A 21233-nucleotide genomic window follows, 5' to 3' on the forward strand; every position below is an offset into this window, starting at 1 on the left:
CAAATATACCAACCAAATATAGCATTCTTCATTATTGTTTTCTAATATACAGTATCTTAAAACAAACACATTGTTTCCCCCCACTCATTGCAGATTTGGTTTCAATTAATTGATAAAGTATTCAAAGTTATTCTACAATTAAGATGGAAATAAAATTGAATTGGGAGTGGGGTATTCCAATTTGAAAGGCAAGTATTAATAGTCACAATCATTGAGGTATAAACTTCTCAAAATGCATCCTGCCCAAGCATTTCTGATTTCATTAGAACCCTTGAAGCAGCTTCCTTTAATGGATTTGGAGATGAAATAAGAACAGGACTGACAGCCACATTCATTTTTTTCTCAGTAGGATCAGTATGTTTTGGTGATGACATATGAGAAGGTTCAGTTTGCTATACTCTAGAGGTGGAAATACTTTCTAGACAAAATTAACCATTTTTCTGAAAGTCGATCCCATTACACCAAACTCAGAACAAGAATTCCTCTTCAGAGATTACTTGGAAAGATATATGTACAAGAAATTCTTAGAGGCCAATAGCTCATGAGAATGATTATAACAAGTGTCACTTATGTTGCTAATAATTCCTGATGTAATATTAAGAGGAATTTTCTTGTAAATCTCTTACATTACATTGTAAATGATTGCTTATACTTTCAAAGAAATCCATGTGATTACAGAAAGAAATGCCTCAGTGTCAAAAAGTATCTTGCATGGAGCATCAGCAATTGAAGTATGTATTTACCAAATTTTTGTAGGTTCAGCATCGCCTGAATTTAATGTTGTCAAAAGTTTCTGTGCAGCACTTTGATGTTCAAGAGATGTGGTTTCTCTTGAAAAACCAGTTTGATCAGATTTTATGAGAACAAAATCTTGGATATTAAGAGATAATTTAGTGGTATTTAAAATTACTCTTCCACACTAGTATTATTTCCATTTGATGCATATTTAATAATCATTTGCAGAAAAATACATCTTCTTTTCAGCCATTTTCTGTCCACTGCTGGATGAAGGCCTCCAGTTCTTTCCAGCTTTCTCTGTTCTTGGCAATGGTTGACCATCCCCAATAAACTGACAATTCATCACCTTCTTTTAGGACGTCCTCGTCTTTGTTTCCCTTTTTTAGGAATTCAGTTCCTAAGTATGGTGGTCCATCGCTTATCTTCTCTTCTGGATAAATGTCCAGCCCATTTCCATTTTAGTCGCTTGTGGTGAAGAATGATGTCAGTCTCGCTTCTTATCCAGGTGTTTTGCTTATCTTTTAATGTGATGCCTAGCTTCAACCTCTCCATTTTTCTTTGAGGTAATTTATTTGCCAGTGCTCTTGTTAGCAACCATATGAGATTACTGGAAGTATACACTGGTTAAATGTCTTCCTTTTTAAACAGAGTGGGACATCATCTTTTTGAAAAATGTTTTTCAATTTTCTGAATGCACTCCAGGCAAGTTGAACTCTCCTATTTATTTCCTTTTGGAGTCCACAGTTTAAGTCAATGAGATGACCTAAGTATGTATATGAAGTGACTCTTTCCAAAAAATTGTTTTCTATTATGTTTTTTTGGTGTTACTAAACGGTTAAACATGATTTTAATTTTTTCTCTGTTTATCTTTAGACTGACTTTTCTGCGTTCATGATATGGGTCTTTTATCATTATATTAAGGTCTTCTGGAGTGTTTGCAAAAATTATATCATCTGCATATCTTAGATGTGTTAAGTTTCTGTTATTAATTTTTACACCAAGGTTTGTCCAGTTTATACTATTAAATATTTCTTGAAGGACTGCTGTAAAGATTTTGGGCGATAGTCTCCTTGTCGGATGCTTTTTTCGATTGGCATTTTATTGCTACTCGTGTGAAGTTGGATTGTTGCTGCGAGGTATATTGCCTGGAGGATGTCCATATATTCTCCAAGAACTCCCTGATTCTGGAGTGCATTGATTATTGCATTAGTTTTGATGGAATCAAATGCTTTTTCATAATCAATGAAGGCTAAACAGAGAGGCAATTGGTTTTCTTCTGCTTTTTCTATTTGTTTTATTGCATGAATATGATCAGCTGTGTTGAAGCCTTTACAGAATCCTGCTTGTTCTACGGGTTGATTTGAGTCTAAAAGAGGTGTTAACCTGTTTATTACTTTTGTGAGAATTTTGTACAGATTAGAGAAAATACTAATTGGTCTATAGTTCTTTACTTCTTCTGTGTCCCTTTTTTTAAATAACAGTATCAGAGTAGCATTTTTCCAATTTTCTGGTATCTTCCCCTCTTTTAGGCATAAATTTAGTAAGTTTGTGACATGGTGAATTATATTGTTTCCTCCCCATTTAATTAGGTCTTCACCAGGACATTTTTCATTTGTTTTAATGCTCGTTTTATTTCATCTGAAGTGAATGGAGGGGGGGGGGATGAATTCCATATGTGATGGAGAGAAGTTATTTATATTTGATTTATCTGTTTTAGGATCACTATAGAGTTCTTTATAAAATTCTTTTAGCATGTGTAGGATTTGTTCTTGGTTCCTTATGGTAGTTCCATTCTTATCTTTTATTGCAGTTATTTGACTTTTGCCAACTGATAAATATTTTCTTAGTGTTATAAGATCTTATTTCATTTCTCACCTTTTTCCTTATTGTTTTGCATAGTTCTGCATATTCTATTTTAGAAATTAAGTTTTTGTCTTGTTTCATATTTCGTCTCTTTTTTTTTTAGTAGTTGTAGGGTTTCCTCTGAAAGTTTATGGTCTTTTTGTTTTTGAGATTATTACTTCCGTTAGGTTTTTGCTTATTTTATGTTTTCTTCTTCAAATATATTTATTAAGTCTAGTTTTTGACTATTTTCTGTTGGGGAAAATAGTTGGGGAAATTTAGTCATATCTAGTGATTGCCCATTCTGGCCCTGGGCTTTATGGCCTTTCTTTGTTCTTCTTGGCATTGTAGTGGAGGGGTTGTGGCCTAATCTCCCACGCTGGCCACGTCTTGGGAGATGCATTTTATAGCTTTCTGCCAGCTCTATGCTTAGTATCAACTTTGCCATGGCTCATTACGACACCATGTTTCGGGGGGCGGGGGGCATGATATAGACTTCCTGGGTATGGCCCTCCAGACTTCACCAAAATATTGGCACTGCCATCTACATCAGTTCCACCAGGGTTTTTGACTGTGTTGTAGGTGCCAGCCCACCACAGAAATCCATGCATGTTGAGCACAGTTAACTGTGCTCAACATGCTACAAGCATGACTGATGGCTAGTCAGCCAAGATCCTGGTAGGAGAACACAACTAATCTCCCCCCCCCCCAATCTGCTGTATTCATGATGGAATACAGCAGATTGGTAGGAACTATACATATATATATATATATATATATATATATATATATATATATATATATATATATGAAAAACACATATGGTATTTTAATTCCAGTGATGTACTGTATTTTCTCTTTTATAACAAAATATTGTTATAAAAGATTCTTTTATTTTATAACAAAATAGTTATAAAAGAGAATGCAAATGATATATTTACATACTTCTTTTACTCCTATTTAATAAATGAACTAATGAGATTTTTTCAGATTAATTATGTCAAGGTGTTCAAGGGATATTAAACTGTCTTTATACTTGCATCTTTCATTGTTAAAAAAAAAAAAAACTTTATTCATAAAATTGGAAGAACCTATTAATATATATATATATCCTCATCCCTTAAATTTTGTCCTTAAGCACATCACCATCATATATTTCAATGTAATATCAATGGTATTACAATTTTAATATGCACTTCACATCCATGGTAACCTGGACGTATATATACATATCATGGCTGGTTGTGTGTTTAATACAAGTAGGTGTGCACTATAGCAAACACTACTATGAAGAAGTCATGTGCTATATATATATATATATATATATATATATAGCAAACTACACAAATTTCATAGAACTAATGCTATTTTAAGCACACTATTGCAAACAGAAAAAGCTGAAAACTTTTGTAATAGCAAACTGAATTTCCTAACAAATGACATGATGGAATACAGCAGATTGGTAGGAACTATATATATATATATATATATATATATATATATATATGAAGCACACAAAATAACACCAAGTACAAATACAAACAATGATAGGAGATGAAAGGACTAAGAGCAGGAAATTATAAAAATCCACAATGTTTAAATTTCAAAATGCTACCTTAGCTTAAATTAATGTCACCTACCTGAAATTTTCATAATGAACTATATTGCAGACTGTAAAAATTTAGATCAAAAACACAAAAATTCTAAATTAGAATTTTTGAACTGTTTATCATTTTTGTCTTCCTATTAATTTGAGATGACAAAGTTGACTGACTGTTGAAATCTTCAGGTTATGTTTGATTTTAATGATGTACACTATACATAGTTAGTTTAAATTAATATCACTTATCTGAAAGCTTCATAATATAATAATATAACATTTGAAAATTTAAACCTTTATTGTGGATTTCATTTTTATAATTCCATGCTCTTGTTGTTGCAGTTGCTTCCCATTAGTCTGTTTGCACTTTATTTTTATGTGCTATATGGGTCCCAACCAGTCCTTTGTGTTATGAATGTGTGATTTCCTGCCAATTTCTTTTGTTTCATGGAAATAGAATGCAGGGAGAGGGGGGGGGGGTAGTCTAGTTTCTGAAAGAACATTCCCATCTACCCAGCTATAGAGTCATGATTGAGATGGCTAAAGATCGCGATAAGTGGAGAACCTTTCTTCTTAGTGGACTCAACCCATTATCAAGCAGATGAGATGAGAAGAAGAAATAATTCCATGCTTTTCTTGTTGCAGTTGATTCCCATTAGTTATAAACTATTCATTCAAATTATACAAAAGAGAACACAGGTGCTTACAGAAAAAATCAGAGGAAAACCAAAGGGGATTCAGGCCACATAGATCCACTATAGACCATATCTTCACCATTAATAATATAGCAGAAAAATATTGGGAATACAACCTGCCCATTTACTGTTGTTTTATAGATTATAAGCAAGCCTTTGATTTTAATAGAAACAAATTGATCACTATCCTAAAAAACGTAAAAATGGATTCTGATATTTTAACATTTATTACAAATTATTATGGAGATACCAAAGCTTTTGTCAAAATGAACAACATTAAAACCAAGAATTTCGGTCGAGAAAGGTGTAATGCAGGGATGCCCCTCTCACCTCAGCTCTTTATCATCTTCCTCGAAGTCTGTTGAACCAGGTGCAAAAATCAATGGTACCAACATTAATCAGAGAAAATATGCAGATGATATCATTATTTTAGATTCCAAACCACAGCTAGAAAACACTATTAATATTTTAAATGACTCTTGTAAAACTTATGGTATGAAAATAAATCATCATAAAACAAAAATAATGAAGATAGGCAGAGAAGAAGAAAATATTTCTATAAATCTAAAAATCACCTGCTGGAACAAGTTAATATGTTTATCTTGGCAGTCTTATATTATATCTAGTAACCTCAACAATATGGAAACAGTAAAACACAGGCTAAACCGTGGTTGGACCAACATGAATAAACAAAATATGGAAAAATAAAAAAATCCCAACGAGAACGGCTACTTATGCTTCAGAAGCCTAGAGATTAACTCAACAACCAATCGAGACCCAGAGGCAGACCAAGAAGTACTTGGATAAAGTTGCTGAAAGAACATTCCCATCTACCCAGCTATAGATCGCAATAAGTGGAGAACCTTTCTTCTTAGTGGACTCGACCCGTTATCAAGCGGATGAGATGAAAAGAAAGAATTCCATGCTCTTGTCGTTGCTTTCCATTAGTTTGTTTGCACTTTATTTTTATGTGCTTTATTTATGGGTCCCAACCAGTCCTTTGTGTTATGAATGCATGATTTCCTGCCAATTTCTTTTGTTTCATGGAAATAAAATGCGGGGGGGGGGGGGGTCAGTCTAGTTTCTAAGGGCTTACATAATTAATAGTAGGTACTAATATCCTTCACTCACTCAGAAAACATGACTTCATGTTTTCTGAGTGAGTTACTTCATGATTTAATTTTTTTCCCCTATGGACAAAAAAAAATTTCTCGAGAACCTGTGAAGTAGAGAAATGGTGTGTGTATATATATATATATACACACACACACTCTATACTATAAAATAAGCTGAAATTGGAAACGGATGTAGGCTGTAACATTTTTGTCAAGTTATTTGATCTAACGTTACAGCCTACATCCTGAGTGTCAAGTCTTCAAAATAGCCATCAGCCTACCCTGAGTGTCGAGTCTTCAAAATACGAGTCATCAGAATTCAAGGAGAACCAGCCTGGAACAGGGGGGGGGGCACCATAGGCGTCTGAGCCCCCTAGTGTGTGTGTATATATAATAACAAAATCAACTTATTATATAAATTTATTTTTGTTTTTAAATGCTGCAATGTTAACTTTTTCATCTATATATATATATATAAAATGTGGATAAAACAAACTGGTTTTAATTTTGCAGGAAAAAAGATGCTACAGGGAATATTTATTACCAGATGGATGAAACTGATGATTTTGATGAAGATGATCCAGATGATGACTTAGATATTTAGCCATTTGAAAACTTGTAAAAAATTATATTTCTACAGTTATAGAACAATATAAAAATTGAGGATTTTCTTGTGAATCATTAGCAATTCAACATTCAATTTTTGAATAGTTTGTGTGAAACTTATTTGTATCAATTTCCCATTTTACAATATTTCTTTGTAACATGCCAGAATATTTTTTGTGTACTGGAAAGATGGGGGTAGTATTTTACATGAAATGCCATTAGTATATAAATGAGGGAGAGTCAGAAATGTCTTAATTTTTTTTATGCTGAAGGCAAATGTAACCACAAAACATTTAAATGCTACAGAACAGCATGCAGTGAACTGATTTTTGGTGGTTGAAAACAAAATGAATTCACATATTTAAATTGGCCAGACAACTTTCACTGATTGATGAGAGTATGCTCTTATTTCAGTAGCAGGAGGGTGATATATCAAATGGAAAATAACTGCAAACAGTTCTAAGAAATCCACTACATCATATATATGTGGCTTTCACAAAATTTGTTCAGGATGAGTTTCAACTACAGCCAACTCTCACTATAATAAGCACTACTAACAAACTATTGTAGTGCTAAAGGAAATCAAGCCATACCTACTTTGAAAAATTACCTCTTCTTCATTATTGAATCACTAATTCATGATTTAAACAAATCACCACAACAAACATTTACAGTGATAGACAATCATTCCCTTTGCAGCTGAAGAAGGAAATTTGCAATGTTTTATTTTTTTCTTTCCACATAAAATGTCTTTCAGACTGTTGAAATTAAATTTATACATCCTAATGTACCATATGTATTTTTAGTTTTATAATCCAACTGTTTTTTTGTATACATTAGATCCATAGATCTTTGAATGGTGGAAATTGCTCTTTCATCCCTGATTTGCATCTTTACAGTTCTAATCAAAACTATGTAAGACCATGAGCTTGTTTTATCCCCTCTTCCACGGCCTGCTTTTCCCTCTGCAGCTCGTCATAAGCCTGGATCACTAATTCAAGATGGCTACGCTTTAAAGAATCAGCTTCTATGTATGCCTGCAATAAATCAAATAAGAATTAAAATGTATTAATTGTACCATGTATAGAATGACTGGGACAATATATATTCACATAAATAATTTTTTTAAAAATTCTCAGATGAAGATACCTTAAATCCCTACTATTGACATGTGTGGCTTGCTTTCTCACCCTTCAAGGATGTTAGCAGTGCTGCAGGCTGGCTGCTAGACGGCACACAAGACAAACTGATGGTACTCAATTAAGTGAATAATCCTACTGCCTGGAGGGAGTTCAAGTGCAACAGTATGTAGGGACATTTTCTGATGTCTCACTCCCACAATGCATGAACTTACTCTTTAACTTTTCTGCAGCTCAGAAAAAAATCTTCAACAAAATAGCAGACGGGAAAAAAAAAATTCAACTTGCTTGGCCTTAATAATGATGTGCACCACTTACAGGCATCCAGTCTATCATTTCAAACAGAATGTCTACAATACTATCCTTAATTATCCAAACTATGAATAAAAATTAATACAATGGAACATCATACATTAGAGATTAAGCTGCATAAAATTTTCACCTAAGTATCAAGAGCATCTTCACTATGAATTCAAAAATTAATCAATGCACAAAGTAACATAACTGAAGAATCGAGAGAACATGTCATGGTTCAAATTGCTCTGAATTCCTAACAATGTCATATACAGTAAGTCCGGATTTTTTTGGCTTGTGGAATTTAATATACTTTAGGTATTCCCCATGACAAACAGTAACAGATTTCTCAGTCTGGCCAAAGTATAGTACACGTACTGGAAATCTGATAAGTTAAAGACTAACTACCCTTTAACATCTTCAGTGGGACTTGGAGATTTCAGTGATCTAATGCAAATTGTACACTTGCTAACTCAAATCATTCCTTAACATGTTCATACTGGGCGAGTAGTTTGCATGTGTTTTGCTGAATGCAGGAACATATGTGTATCCCTTCTGTATATCAGGGTGGGCAAATTTTCAAAGTTTATAAAGCATGTTAGTTGCAACTTTTTTCAGTAGAATTTTTATTTGAAAACTGTCTTAATGATATCAAAGGCAGTTCAGACTGATTTCAAGTTATATATATGCATTAGAAAATATTTACATAAATTGTTTTCTTGCAACTGAAAATTTGAAACATTAACCCTTAAGCACCCCAAAATTATTTGGGTTGCTTAAGGGTCAAGGCTGTATAACTGAGAGGAGACCTCACATAGCCTTTAAAGGAATGCGGAGAACCAACCAGGGCTTCTGACCTAATGTCCAATCCTCACCTTCTCGTGGTACAACCTGTTGGGTATCTACTTGGATACTGAACGAACGGGGATGGGCTGGCAATTTGGGATTTAGTTGACCAAATTGTATTCTTATTGGTTAAACCAAAATAAAAAATGATGTTACAACATGACAAAATTTCATGCCGGCTGGGGCGTCGCTCGGTTAAACAAGGCCCCCATTGTTTTCGCCAGGGAACCAGGGCGAACAGCGAAAAGTCAGCTACTGGAACAAATCTGAAAACAAAATCCAACTCAACATCACCAGAGTTAAAGATCAGTACTATCAACATAAGAAGCCGGAATGGCAAAGAAATGCAGCTAGCTGAGGAATTAGATAACTACCAGATCGACATAATAGAGGTGGCTGAAACAAAAAAGACCAAAACTGGCAAGATCTTTCTGAGCAATACATACAAAATGTTATATTCAGGCAATGACAATCAAGGAAAAGAAGAATGGCCATAGTATTCTACACTAAATACGAGGCTAATCTTCTTGAATGGCAGTCAGTCTCGAGTAGAGTAATGTGGGCAAATATGAGAATGGGGAACGGGACAATTAGACTTATTTGTGCCTATGGTCCCACAGAAGGTTTACTAAGGTAGAAGTGGAGACATTTTTTGAGGCTTTAGAGAAAGCAACTGACATAATGAAAACGTAAAATTTGATCCTTGTTGGGGATCTAAATAGTAGAGTAGGAAATGATTGTCAGACATACAAAAATATTTTGGGAAAATTTGGAGAAAAGAGCAAACCTAATAATAATGGCAAATATCTGTTGGATTTCTGCTCAGGACATGGACTGGTTATTACTAACACCATGTTCCAACATAAAAATGTGCACAAATTCACATGGAGAGAAGAGGCTAGGAATAAGAAAAGTCTCATTGACTATGTTATTGTTGATAGTGATGTTTTCTCCCTGGTGCAGGACACCAGAGTGTACAGAGGATTTGAAATTGGAAGCGATCAATATGTAGTCTTGAGCAGGATAAAATTGAATTTCATATTGAAAATAATAACATGTAAGAAAGTTTTAAAGTGAATAAAAGTGAGCAGCTCTCAGATGTGAACTGTAGACTAAAATACACAAAGATTATTGAAGAAAAAATGAAAGAGTTTGAGAACAGGAATCAAACCTTGGAGATTCAGTGGCAAACTCTGAAGAAAACATTGATTAATTCTGCCAGAGAGGCATGTGGTGAGGTTGTCTGTAATGATAAAAAAATCAGAACTCCCTGGTGGACACAGGAAGTTAAAGAGGCAGTGAAGGAAAAGAAGAAAGCATATTAAAAGTTCCTATCAAATAAGTCAGCTTGTGCTCTTAGAGAATATAGAGACAAATGCAAGAATGCTAAACACTGTGTAAAACTAGCTAAACAAAAGTCATGGGAGGACTTTGGCAAGAATATAGAAAATAAATATCAAGAAGGTGGCAAAATATTCTGGAGGTTGTTGAAGAAGCTTAGGAATGGAGGAAAGAGTGCTGTAAAAGGAGTTAGAGATGATAAAGGTCACATGAAAACAGGAGAAAAAGATATCCTTGAAGTATGGAGTAATTACTTTGAAAAACTGCTAAATGAAACAAGCAGTGATGACAGCACAATGGTAAAAAACACTGACCAGGCTTGCAGTCAGGAATACATATCCATACTTGAAGTAGAAAAAGCCATCAAAGGCTTGAAATGTGGAAAGGCAGCAGGAGTAGATGATATTCGACCAGAAATGCTGAAGTATAGTGGTGTGAGAGTCTTACAGTGGCTGCACTGCATAGTTCAGAAGGCCTGGACAGAGGGACGAATTCCTGATGATTGGAGTAGAGCTCTCATAGTACCCATATATAAAAAGGAAAATAAAACTGCATGTGAGAATTACAGAGGTATTTCCCTACTGAGTGTTCCTGGCAAGATCTATGCAAGTATACTTGAGAAAAGGTTGAGAAGAATTGTGGAAGAAAAGCTTGGTGAAGAACAAGCTGGATTCAGGCCAAACAGAGGCTGTCAGGATCAGATCTTCACTTTACGATAAATAGTCGAGAAAGCATGGGAATATAACAAAGATATGTATTTAAGTTTTGTCGATTTGGAAAAGGCATATAACAAGGTGCCAAGAGAGAAGCTATTCAATACGCTACAGTTATATGGTGTCAATGGGGCATTATATCAAGCAATACTTAGTCTTTATTTGAGTTGTAAGTCAGCAGTTAGAATTGAAGGAAGTGCAGGAAGATGGTTTAATGTTAAATCTGGTGTGAGACAAGGATGTACATTATCCCCTCTGTTATTCATTATCTATATGGATCACATTATGAAGAAAAGTGGTATTAAACATGATATCAAACTTGGAGATGTTAATGTCAGCTCTTTGCTTTATGCGGATGATGTTATACTTCTAAATAAATCCGCTACAAGTCTGCAAGATTCTCTGACTAAATTGAATAGCTGTTGTAATAGATATGGTATGAAGGTCAGCAATAAAAAGACAAAGACAATGAAAATAAGCAGAATCATTGAAAATGTCAAATGCGTTGTGAATGGAGAATCTGTGGAACAAGTAAAACATTTCAGCTATTTAGGCACGATTTTTACTGAAGATGGTAAATTAAATATAGAAATAGACAACAGAATCAGCAAAGCTGGTATGGTTGGAAGTCAACTGAATAAATTCATATGGAATAAGAAAGAAATTAGTTGGAACACTAAATTAGCTGTATACAAGACGGTGTTCAAACCAGTTGTAACTTATGGATCTGAGAGCTGGGTCAGAAGTAAAACACTTGATCAAAGACTAGAGACCACAGATATGAGAGTCCTGAGAAAGGTTATAGGTGTGAACAGATGCCATCAATGGCAACATCATATTAAAAACGAGGATATTGGGAAAGAACTTGACATTGTCAACATCCAGGAATGCGTTAGCAGAGCTAATTTCAGGTGGTATAGTCACTTAAACAGAATGGGCGAGGAAAGATTAGCAAAACAAGTGTTCTCTGCCAGGTTGGCAGCAAAATGACCCAGAGGAAGACCAAGATTATAGGTGGATTGATATGGTACAAAGTGCCTTAGACGATAGAAATATAAGATCTGATAATGTTGGAGTCTTGACAAGTAACAGACTGATTTGGAGGAAAATTGTAGATAGGAAATTAATAATGATGTAATTTTTTTTTCATGTAGTACTATCATATCCTGTACACCCCTTGAGGATACATAGCAGGAATTTGATGATGATGATGACAAAAGCTTCAAATAGTTCAGTTTGTTATAAAACAGAATACATGACAGCACCACAGTATGGCAAAACAATTTTTTTCCCTTTTCAAATTAAACTGATGTTGCACCAAGCACTCATAATAGCCTCTAGTAACAAATTAATATAATATTATAGTGCACTAACCGTTGAACAATGGATAGATCAATAATAGTGTTTGATTTTTTGTTAACATTGTGATTTTAAAATAACAATTTTTTAAATATAATTAAAATACTTGCTGTATAAGAATATATAACCTGTAAATGATGAAGATACATAATTGGCAAAATATGCAAAAAGGCTGCATGTTCCTCATCCCTGGTCTAGAGGCTGTTGAAGTGAGAGAGGAATAATTTCTCTCTCAGAAAGCCCATTTCAGCTATGTCTTTTCTACAGGTACTTCCATGTCACTACTCTGCTGAACTGGTATCCATCATTCCTCTTGCTTTCTGTTGAGCTTGTTAAAACCTGAGCAGCAGTTGCCCAACATCCTTTATAGTTTAACTGAAAATGCAACTGACCTGCTTCTCCTCTTCCTCTTTTATTCCATCTACCTCTGCTCTCTGGAACAAACTTGATAAGATTTGACTATCTTTTGCAAAATGGCAGCCAAACTTTATCCTTTGCCATAGGCATTAGATGCAACTGATACCCTTCCATGATTTTCTCTCTTTCTATTTCCTCCTCACATCCACAAGGTATAATTGTAACCTCACTCAAAGATTAATGATGACCTCCTAATATCATTATTCTCCTCTGATTCCTGCTTAAATTCTCACAGTAAATTCAACTGTTCCTGAGCACACTAATTTTGCTTATTCTGTTATCTATTTCAAAATTTAATTTGGTTGGCCATGTCCATTAAAAATTAAACCTAAACAGCTGAAATATTTTATTTATTTTTTTATATAGGTTATGTATTGTTCCTGTCAATTTTCATAGTTTTTTTGTCAAATTATTGCCAATTTTTTTTACGCTGGTTATTTATGAATGCCTGTACTAGATTTATTTATAATCTTATCTGTATAATAAGCCGAGTTGAACAGCTTCAATACCATTTCTTCTTTTTTTTTCCCATCTGTATAATGTTCCATTTATACCAATTAACCGTAGCATTTTGAAAAGCTTTTCACTCAATACCTTATCATATGCAGTTTCCATATCTACAAAAATGATGCTGATCCTGACCGCGCCCATTTGGCCTAAACCCTCTAAGCATCTTGAATCCGACCTTATGAATTATGCACTCTAACCATTATAAAACTTGTTTATACCTCCTTATTTGAACATTTCTGGTTTAATATCATCTACTATATATATCTCTATTTTTAATAACCTTCGTAGACATTTCAAGCTTCATACTATTTTTATGTGGGCCATTTCTGTACACCATACTGTTGTTAAATCAAACAGTTATTTAACAAAATATAGTTACAGATCTTCAAATATAACTTTCTTTCTGAATGCTGCACAACTGGGTAAGTTTTGTATTTCTATCATCAGATCTCCTTTATTGATGTTTGATAAGTCACACTTCAGCATAACACTCTTATGGTAGTTGAAACATTTCCTATGAAATGATTCTTTCAATTTAGTAATCAGCTCTGGATAGCTGTATTGGTAGGAGAGGGCACTTTCTATCCATGATTTTCCATTAAGATCAGCTAGTTCATGAAACAAATCCTCTCAAGTCATATGAAAACTTTCTCACCACAAACATGCTAGTCTTCTGCTGCAAATTTTGGGCACAAAATTCTTGCAGGAAGTTTCTGTAATATGCTGCTGTCAGGTACACCCCTTTAGGTACTCTGTTGCTTGATTCAACTCATCATAAGCCTATATCATCATTAACTTAACACACCAACATTTTGTTAGACAAGAAAGACTGGATATTGAGAACTGACTTGCCAGTTCTAATTCAAAATCTTGTATGGCAAACAGTTCTGATCAAAAACCATTCACCTTAAGTTTTAACAATGCCACAGTTCTATAATCCCATTGCAATCCACTTCTAGTCTTCTGTCAGCTGATGTGAGACCTTCTTTGGCAGTAAATTTCTCCTCTTGAAATTTCAGTCAGAATTCGGAAAGCAGATGTGATTGAGATGCTTGCTTCATTTATAATTTTATTTGCAATTGTGCCATCGATTTGTGATGATCTGTTACTTGAGATCATCTTTAATGGTTGTTTAACCCTCACAAAAGTGAGAAGCTTATCATGACATAGCACTTGTCTGCTGTACCATTTGCTTAAAGCAGTGTGCATCTCAGTTGGATTTACCTAGATTTACAATTTTAATGTACATACTCTGATTACTGCATTATATCCAACCCGAGTAAGATTCACTCTCCATTTTGAATCTTATTTTGTGAACAAGAGTATAAAACAAAAATAAGCACACAGTGCTTCTACTGAGAGTCTGGCTCATAACTGACACGAAGGTTAGTTGTAAGCCAGACATTAAAAGTGGAATGATAATAACTATTATCATTTCACTGGCCATGTATGCAGAGGTTTTAAATGATCCTCATGTATTTTTACTAGTCTTCCCATTACTTTTGTGCATTGACTTTGCTAAAATTTTTACATTTACTCTATATTCTTTGAGAGCACTTTCTGACTTCCAGGAGCTTTTGATATTATTTCTTCTTCTTTCAAGAATTGTCTCTTTAGCTTCAAGCCCTCTCCTGAAATTTCTGACTTTTCTATCCTTACAAACATCTTCGACTACATGATCTGGCTGAAACAATCAACATTTTGTTCAGATTTTAGCACTAGGTCTCTAGGGTTTGGTCTTGTTTTCAAACCCTCCATTTCATTTTTTTTCTGTAATAATATTTGTATATAATTCACTTCCAAAAGCTGCTTGACTTTGATTGTTTTTAAGACTTTTATACATGTAGAACATATTTTGCTTTTCAATATGATATTCATTTTTACTAGCTGAAACCTAAAATGATCATTTCCTATTTCAAATCCCCCTGTAATTATCTTGTTTCACTGAACCAGTCTGAGGACAGTTTAACACCATCACCAGTAACAAAAGTCAATAAGATTTATTTCTTGTGCGTCTTTTCATGTGAAACGATACATATCTTTTTTATGTTGGAACATGATATTAGTAATGACTAGTCTGTCTTCTGAACATCAATGCAACAGGTACTTACCATTATTATTAGCTTTGTTTTTTATTCCATATTTTCCTCAAATCAAACATTACTATATGTCTTAGATTCAGTTCTTACCCTGCCGTTTAGATATCTAAGAAGAACCAGCTTTTCCTTTTATGTCAGCTGCCCTTTCTTAATGTCACAAAAAACTGTCTTATTTCTTCCCTTCTTAGACCTGCTAAGACCATTAGTGGCACAAAAGAAGTTTCAATGTATAATTTCCCATATCATTCTACATGCAACTGCCATTCAAGTTCATCTTTGCATTTAACATTGAGCTATAGCTACTCATCCTCATTTTGGATTACTGTTGCTAAAATATGATAACATCTTATAGTTATTATAAGTGTCTCACCCATTTTTAGATTTTTTTCTAAGTGACAATTATTTTGACACAGTACTTCACTAATTCTTCTGCTAATTCCACTTCTTTTCCATCGATACTTTTTACGTTGATTGTTCTCCTTCATTTCTGCTCCAGTTGGATTTATTCCAGTAGATGACATTTACTGGAATTTGTTGTTTATCCTGGTTCTCTGATGAAAAAAAGTGAGGCAAGGTCTTGTTTAACTGAGAGATACTCAGTAGACATGACATTAGACATTTATCGTATTTTTGTATCATCAGTTTGTTTGTTTGTGGTTTAACCATAAACAAAAATGATGGTATAGTTTGGCTGGTTAAGTCACAAACTGCTAGTCCATCCTTGTTCATGCAGTATCCAGATGGATACTGAATAACTGGATGCTTCATGAGAGGATTAAACACTGGATCAGATCTGGTCAATCCTCAACATTCTTTACAGGCTATGCAGGAAATCTCTTCACAGTTACCTAGCTTTGATTCTTGAGTGACTCCTTAAACACCTGACAAACAAACAAATAAACAAAAAACTTATGATTTATTAAACATATCCAATCTATTTATGGCCTACAATGATTGCTTAATGCTATAGCATTATTGTACGTTCAACAGTAATCTACAATAAGGTCTTAGTGACTGACTATACTGCATAGAGGTACTAAAAATAGAATGATTTAAACCAAAATGAAATTACTTGATAAAATTTTTGGTAGAGATCTCACATATAGAGTTGTTGGATAACCTAGATAAGAATTCAGCAATACAAATAGATGGGATATCAGCACATAAACTAAAGGAATGTTCAACCAAAGTGGATAGGCCCATTGACATATTTATATAATTTGAGTCTTAGTTCAGGAAATATCTCACAGGAATGGAAAGAATATATGATAATCCCATTGTACAAGAGTAGTGCAAAGACTGATGTGTCTAACAATCAACTTATTGGTATCTGGAGTGATTGAAAATATTTTTAGAACTCACAGAAATGGGTGAACAACAAAGCTATAACTTTGCAAGGAAAAGCATGGTTTTACTATGGTCATGTATAAGTAATTTGCTCATATTTTATAATAAATGTTATTGCTGGGTTGGATAAAGGGAATGGATGTACTATGATACTGTTCAACTTTGCTAAGGCATTTGATAGGATACCACATGAAAAGATGTTGCATAAACTGGAGAATATGGGATTGGAATATAAACTATTCACTAGGATAAGTAGATGACTGATGGATAGCTATCAGAAAGTGGTATATGGAGGGTGTGAATCTACCAGATTTAAGGTGACCAGTGGTGTGCCCCAGAAATCAATCTTTGGATCATTGTTGTTTAATCTACACTGGTGTCCAAAACCTAAGGATAAACACTATTTCTGAAGATTACAACCACAAATTTAGATGAATCAGCTCGTGGCAATTTGTATAACTGATGATTTTGAATTATATGCAAAGGGATCTCATGTAGCACTCAACAGGATAAAAGGCTTCACTAAGCGAACTGTGTTTGAAGGAATAAAGTTGCAAACTTGGAGGCCTTATAGTCTTATAAGGTGGCAGAATTACTGATATTGCCAGAGAGATTAGAATCTCACATAGCATTGTATCCAGGCTCTAGGCAGTGTTTCAAATTAATGCTCAATGGGAATGTATTCAAGACGTTTTTGCTAAGAGGTCACCCTTGCTCTACTATCGAGCATGTAGACAGATTTTTAGTTATAACAGCAAAACAAAATCAATGCATCACAACTTGCAAGAAGGCCTATACACCCGAACGCCTGTAGTCTGCATCCCTTTATCCACAGCTCATCTTAGAGCATATTTTCAGTAGTGTTGTATCCATAAAAATTGGACAAGACATCAATGGGTTAATATACTCTTTACCAGAATACAAATCTTGTTCAATTATATTTAACAGTTGTAAAGTTATCAAAAACATTTAATATGTGTAATTAATTGTTAATAGGCATTTGCAATACGTTTTAGGCAAAAGATACAAATTTCCTAAGGATGCAGTTAAGGAATTAATATACAGTGCTTACAGAGAGCTATGCTATATAAAACTTTTAGGTATCACTACCCGTGATGATGTACGAAACTTGTCAAGTTTTAATTGCTTATTTTTATTAAACTCCTTATTTATATTATAATGAGGTCTCAATACTGAAAACTCTCCACATATATAGATCATGGTGTGGGAAGGTATTATGCTTAAGGGACACACACACACAGAGCTACAAGTGCTGGAAAAAGGGACTATGACTGGCGAATGATATTGCAACGAAGTTCTTCAACGTCATGTTTGATTGTTTCATGATACTGAAGGCAAAGAATTCATTTTTATGGATGACAATGACATACCACATTGTACATGGGCAGTGGAGATACTTCTGGAGACCAAGGATATTAATCAAGTCAAGTGGCCAGCACACTTCTCAGATCAACATGTTTTGGATGCAATAGGGAGATGCATTTCTGCTCAAAATTCTCCTCCAGAAAACAAATTAGGCCTTATTCTTACTCTGAAGGAGGAGTGGGCCAGTTTGCCTAAAAAACTGCTGAATCACTTGGTGCTAAGCATGGTACAGTGTTGTGAGAGCTGCATCACAGTTTGAAATGGACATATTCCATATTAAAATCTCTCTCTGCATAGTTCTCTGTAAGCACTACATTAATTCCTTAACTGCATCCTTAGGAAATTTGTATCTTTTGCCTAAAACATATTGCAACTTGTATAATATAATTTATTAGTATGCTGGCAATAAATTTATGTCCACATTTGGCTGTAGTCATGAAAATTTTTTCATATAAGGTAAAATGCAGTTCATCCTTAGTTTTTGGACACTAGTGTATATATATCAATGATGTTGGAATGGGCCTGACAGTAAATCTTCAATTGTTTGTCCATGATGTAAAGATGGGCAAAGCAATCAAAGATGCTACTAATATACAATTCCACCATATACTAATATGGTGGAAGTGTGGGCAAAGCTAATTGCTATTTCGATGCTAGTAAGTGTAAAGTTATGCACTCTGGCATGACGAGATATCCAACTGCATATTATATTGATGGGACTGTGCTTGGAGTAATTGATAAGGCTACAGATCTTGGGGTTACAGTGGAAAGGAATTTGAAGCCCAGAGGATAATTGTGATGTTGAAATGAACAGTGACACGTAAAGATATGGAAGTCATTTTGCCTGTTTACAAGGCCTTGATACCACTGCACCTGGACTACTGTGCATAGATTTGGTCTCATTGGTTCAGAGCGGATAAAGAAGCTTTGGGAAGAGTGCAAAAGAAGAGTTACAAAGATGATATCAGGATTATGGAACATAGATTATGAGGATAGATTGTGAGTAATATGGGCTGCAGACACTATTACACAGGAGAAAGGGGTGATATAATAGAGGTCTATAAACTTTTGAGAAAGCATTACAGAGTATTGGCTGATAAAATTTTTCATTATATAGAAGGTGGGGAGAGGACATCTCTGGAAGATAAGGTAAGTTTGTGTAGTTAAAGTGGGGGAGGGCTAGATTTTTCTCTCCCAAAACCATGAGCAAGTGGAACAGTTTGCTTTTTGAAGTAGCGAGTGCATCTGTGAATGAATTTATAAGAGAAAGTATGACAGCTGATGTGAGTGATGTTTTGCCTCCATTGATGAAACCTTGACTCCCTAGAGGTCTAATAATAAATATCAAATTTCAACAAAAATGTTCATACAGAGACAAAGTGACTACTAAGCACTGCTACAAATTGCACTTACTTATATGTGAGGATAACAGACACTAAATTGTAAACTAAATGTGATATAAAAATAGTTTTCTGAATTTAATTATAAGAGTTATTAGTAGTCTTGTACTATTTTGGGAGTGATTTAGTTGCAATAGTGAAGACAATTTCATACCATGGAACATTAGTTTTATGGTATCAATAAGTGCGTGCGTGCATGTATGCATGTGTGTTTAAAGTTCTGTTTGTCCGTTTCATGATTTAAAATCATTCTGAAATAAATATATTTCAAATTAGCCTAGTAGATGAATTTCACCTCCTGATGTGAAACCACTATCTTGCTTACTAGAAGCCAGAAATGGCTTGAAAAAGTTCCATATTTCTGGATTATCTAATCCTTGACATGAAATATACTATAGGTTTACAGGCTTTTGCAGGTAAGATTCACAAAAAAAAAAACACAAGTTTCAGTTACATGCACAAGCAAAAATCTTCATGGTGATATATTTGATCTATAATAGGCTGCTGCATATGATACAAATTTCTGGTCAGTTGGGTAATTAAACTAAGTACTGCTCATTTGCAAAGCAAAGAATATTAACAAATCCTGAAGTTATTTACAAATACTTGATATAAGCACAACTAGAAATTGTTATTATTAATCGATTCATAAAAACAGATTCTTACCTTTATTTTAGAAATGTTGTCAGATGTCTCAATATGTACAGATTTGCAGTCTGGATGGATAATATGATATAATGATACTAAATTAGCTCCATCAAGAATTCTGTAAAATTGAATACCTAGTCATACAATAATAATGTACAGCATAAATTAACAGACACTACTAAAACTAAGCATGGCAATAAGGATGAATTTATTACTCTGCAGAAAAATTCAGACAAAGAAATTCAGTTACACTAAATCACATAACATATGGTCCCCTCAAAACTGAAAGCCAGATACAGGAACCAGAGATTATGATTTAAAAAAAAAAAAAATGCACTTTTCCTCTGCTTGCTTTTGTGACTAAGAAGTTAATGCTTTCATTGTCACCAAAAGATTGCAGGTTCGAATTTTGCTGTGTGAAACTTTATTATGGTTGTCTGCAAAAATTTAGAGATTAGTTAGCGGTATGATGCTTTTTAGTTTAAAGGCCTGAATTTGAAGCCTGTTTAAAAGAAGCTTTATAAGACCTTCAACTGAGGATGCATTAGCCAGTCTTGTATGACAGTGATAGGAAATCGGGTTTTTCATTATGCAAAACTAGCAGCAGAATAACACTCAGACATAGCAGCTTATGCAGGGAGGATTAACTGCCCAATCACGACATTAATTAGATTTATATGAAGCCAATTTAATTGTATATAACATAAAGCCATGATCCTAATACCTTAAAGGGAAGATGAGATGATTTTCGTCATTGACTCCAGTAAGCACTATAGTAGTATTATACAAGATGAAGTAGCACAAAAATGATCATGTTACAATCACTAGAGCTGGGTGCCAGGTTTATCTCTAGCCATCCAAACCACCAATACTGATTTCCAATCTTTTTTGCACAGAAATGTCAAAAACAGTTACTTAAAAAGTAACTAATGACATCAACCCAGTATGTCACTGAATTAGTTTTAAAACTTTCATGGTTGAGAATGACATTAAAAAAAACCTAACAAATGTTTTAGTTATAACAGTCAATTCTTACCTTGACAAACTCAGAGACCACAGAAAAAGTTTGTTATAATGAGTACTTTGCTACAGTGAGCAAGCAAGAGTTAACAATAATGCATAATTATTAAAAATTTCA

At 34.1% G+C, this 21233-nt stretch overlaps 2 protein-coding genes across 2 annotated transcripts in view; one reads left to right on the forward strand and one right to left on the reverse strand.

The window, feature by feature from the left end:
- Elp5 (Elongator complex protein 5) overlaps window positions 1-6668 on the forward strand; it is a 69894-nt gene extending 63226 nt beyond the window's left edge. Inside the window, exon 8 of the mRNA XM_090412872.1 lies at window positions 6504-6668. Coding sequence (XP_090268998.1) covers window positions 6504-6594 — 91 coding nt within the window. The 3' untranslated portion in view covers window positions 6595-6668. The remainder of the gene's footprint in view (window positions 1-6503) is intronic.
- Window positions 6669-6984: 316 nt separating this feature from the next.
- The window catches only part of mRpS22 (mitochondrial ribosomal protein S22), a 114338-nt gene continuing 100089 nt past the window's right edge, over window positions 6985-21233 (reverse strand). The window contains exons 7-8 of the mRNA XM_090412860.1: window positions 20114-20213; window positions 6985-7633 (exon numbers count right to left, since the gene is read on the reverse strand). Coding sequence (XP_090268986.1) covers window positions 7508-7633; window positions 20114-20213 — 226 coding nt within the window. The 3' untranslated portion in view covers window positions 6985-7507. The remainder of the gene's footprint in view (window positions 7634-20113; window positions 20214-21233) is intronic.

The sequence above is a fragment of the Typopeltis vanoorti genome, chromosome 2, assembly GCF_054136105.1.
Source record: "Typopeltis vanoorti isolate ZY-2024b chromosome 2, IOZ_Tvanoo_1.0, whole genome shotgun sequence".
NCBI lineage: Eukaryota > Metazoa > Arthropoda > Arachnida > Uropygi > Thelyphonidae > Typopeltis > Typopeltis vanoorti.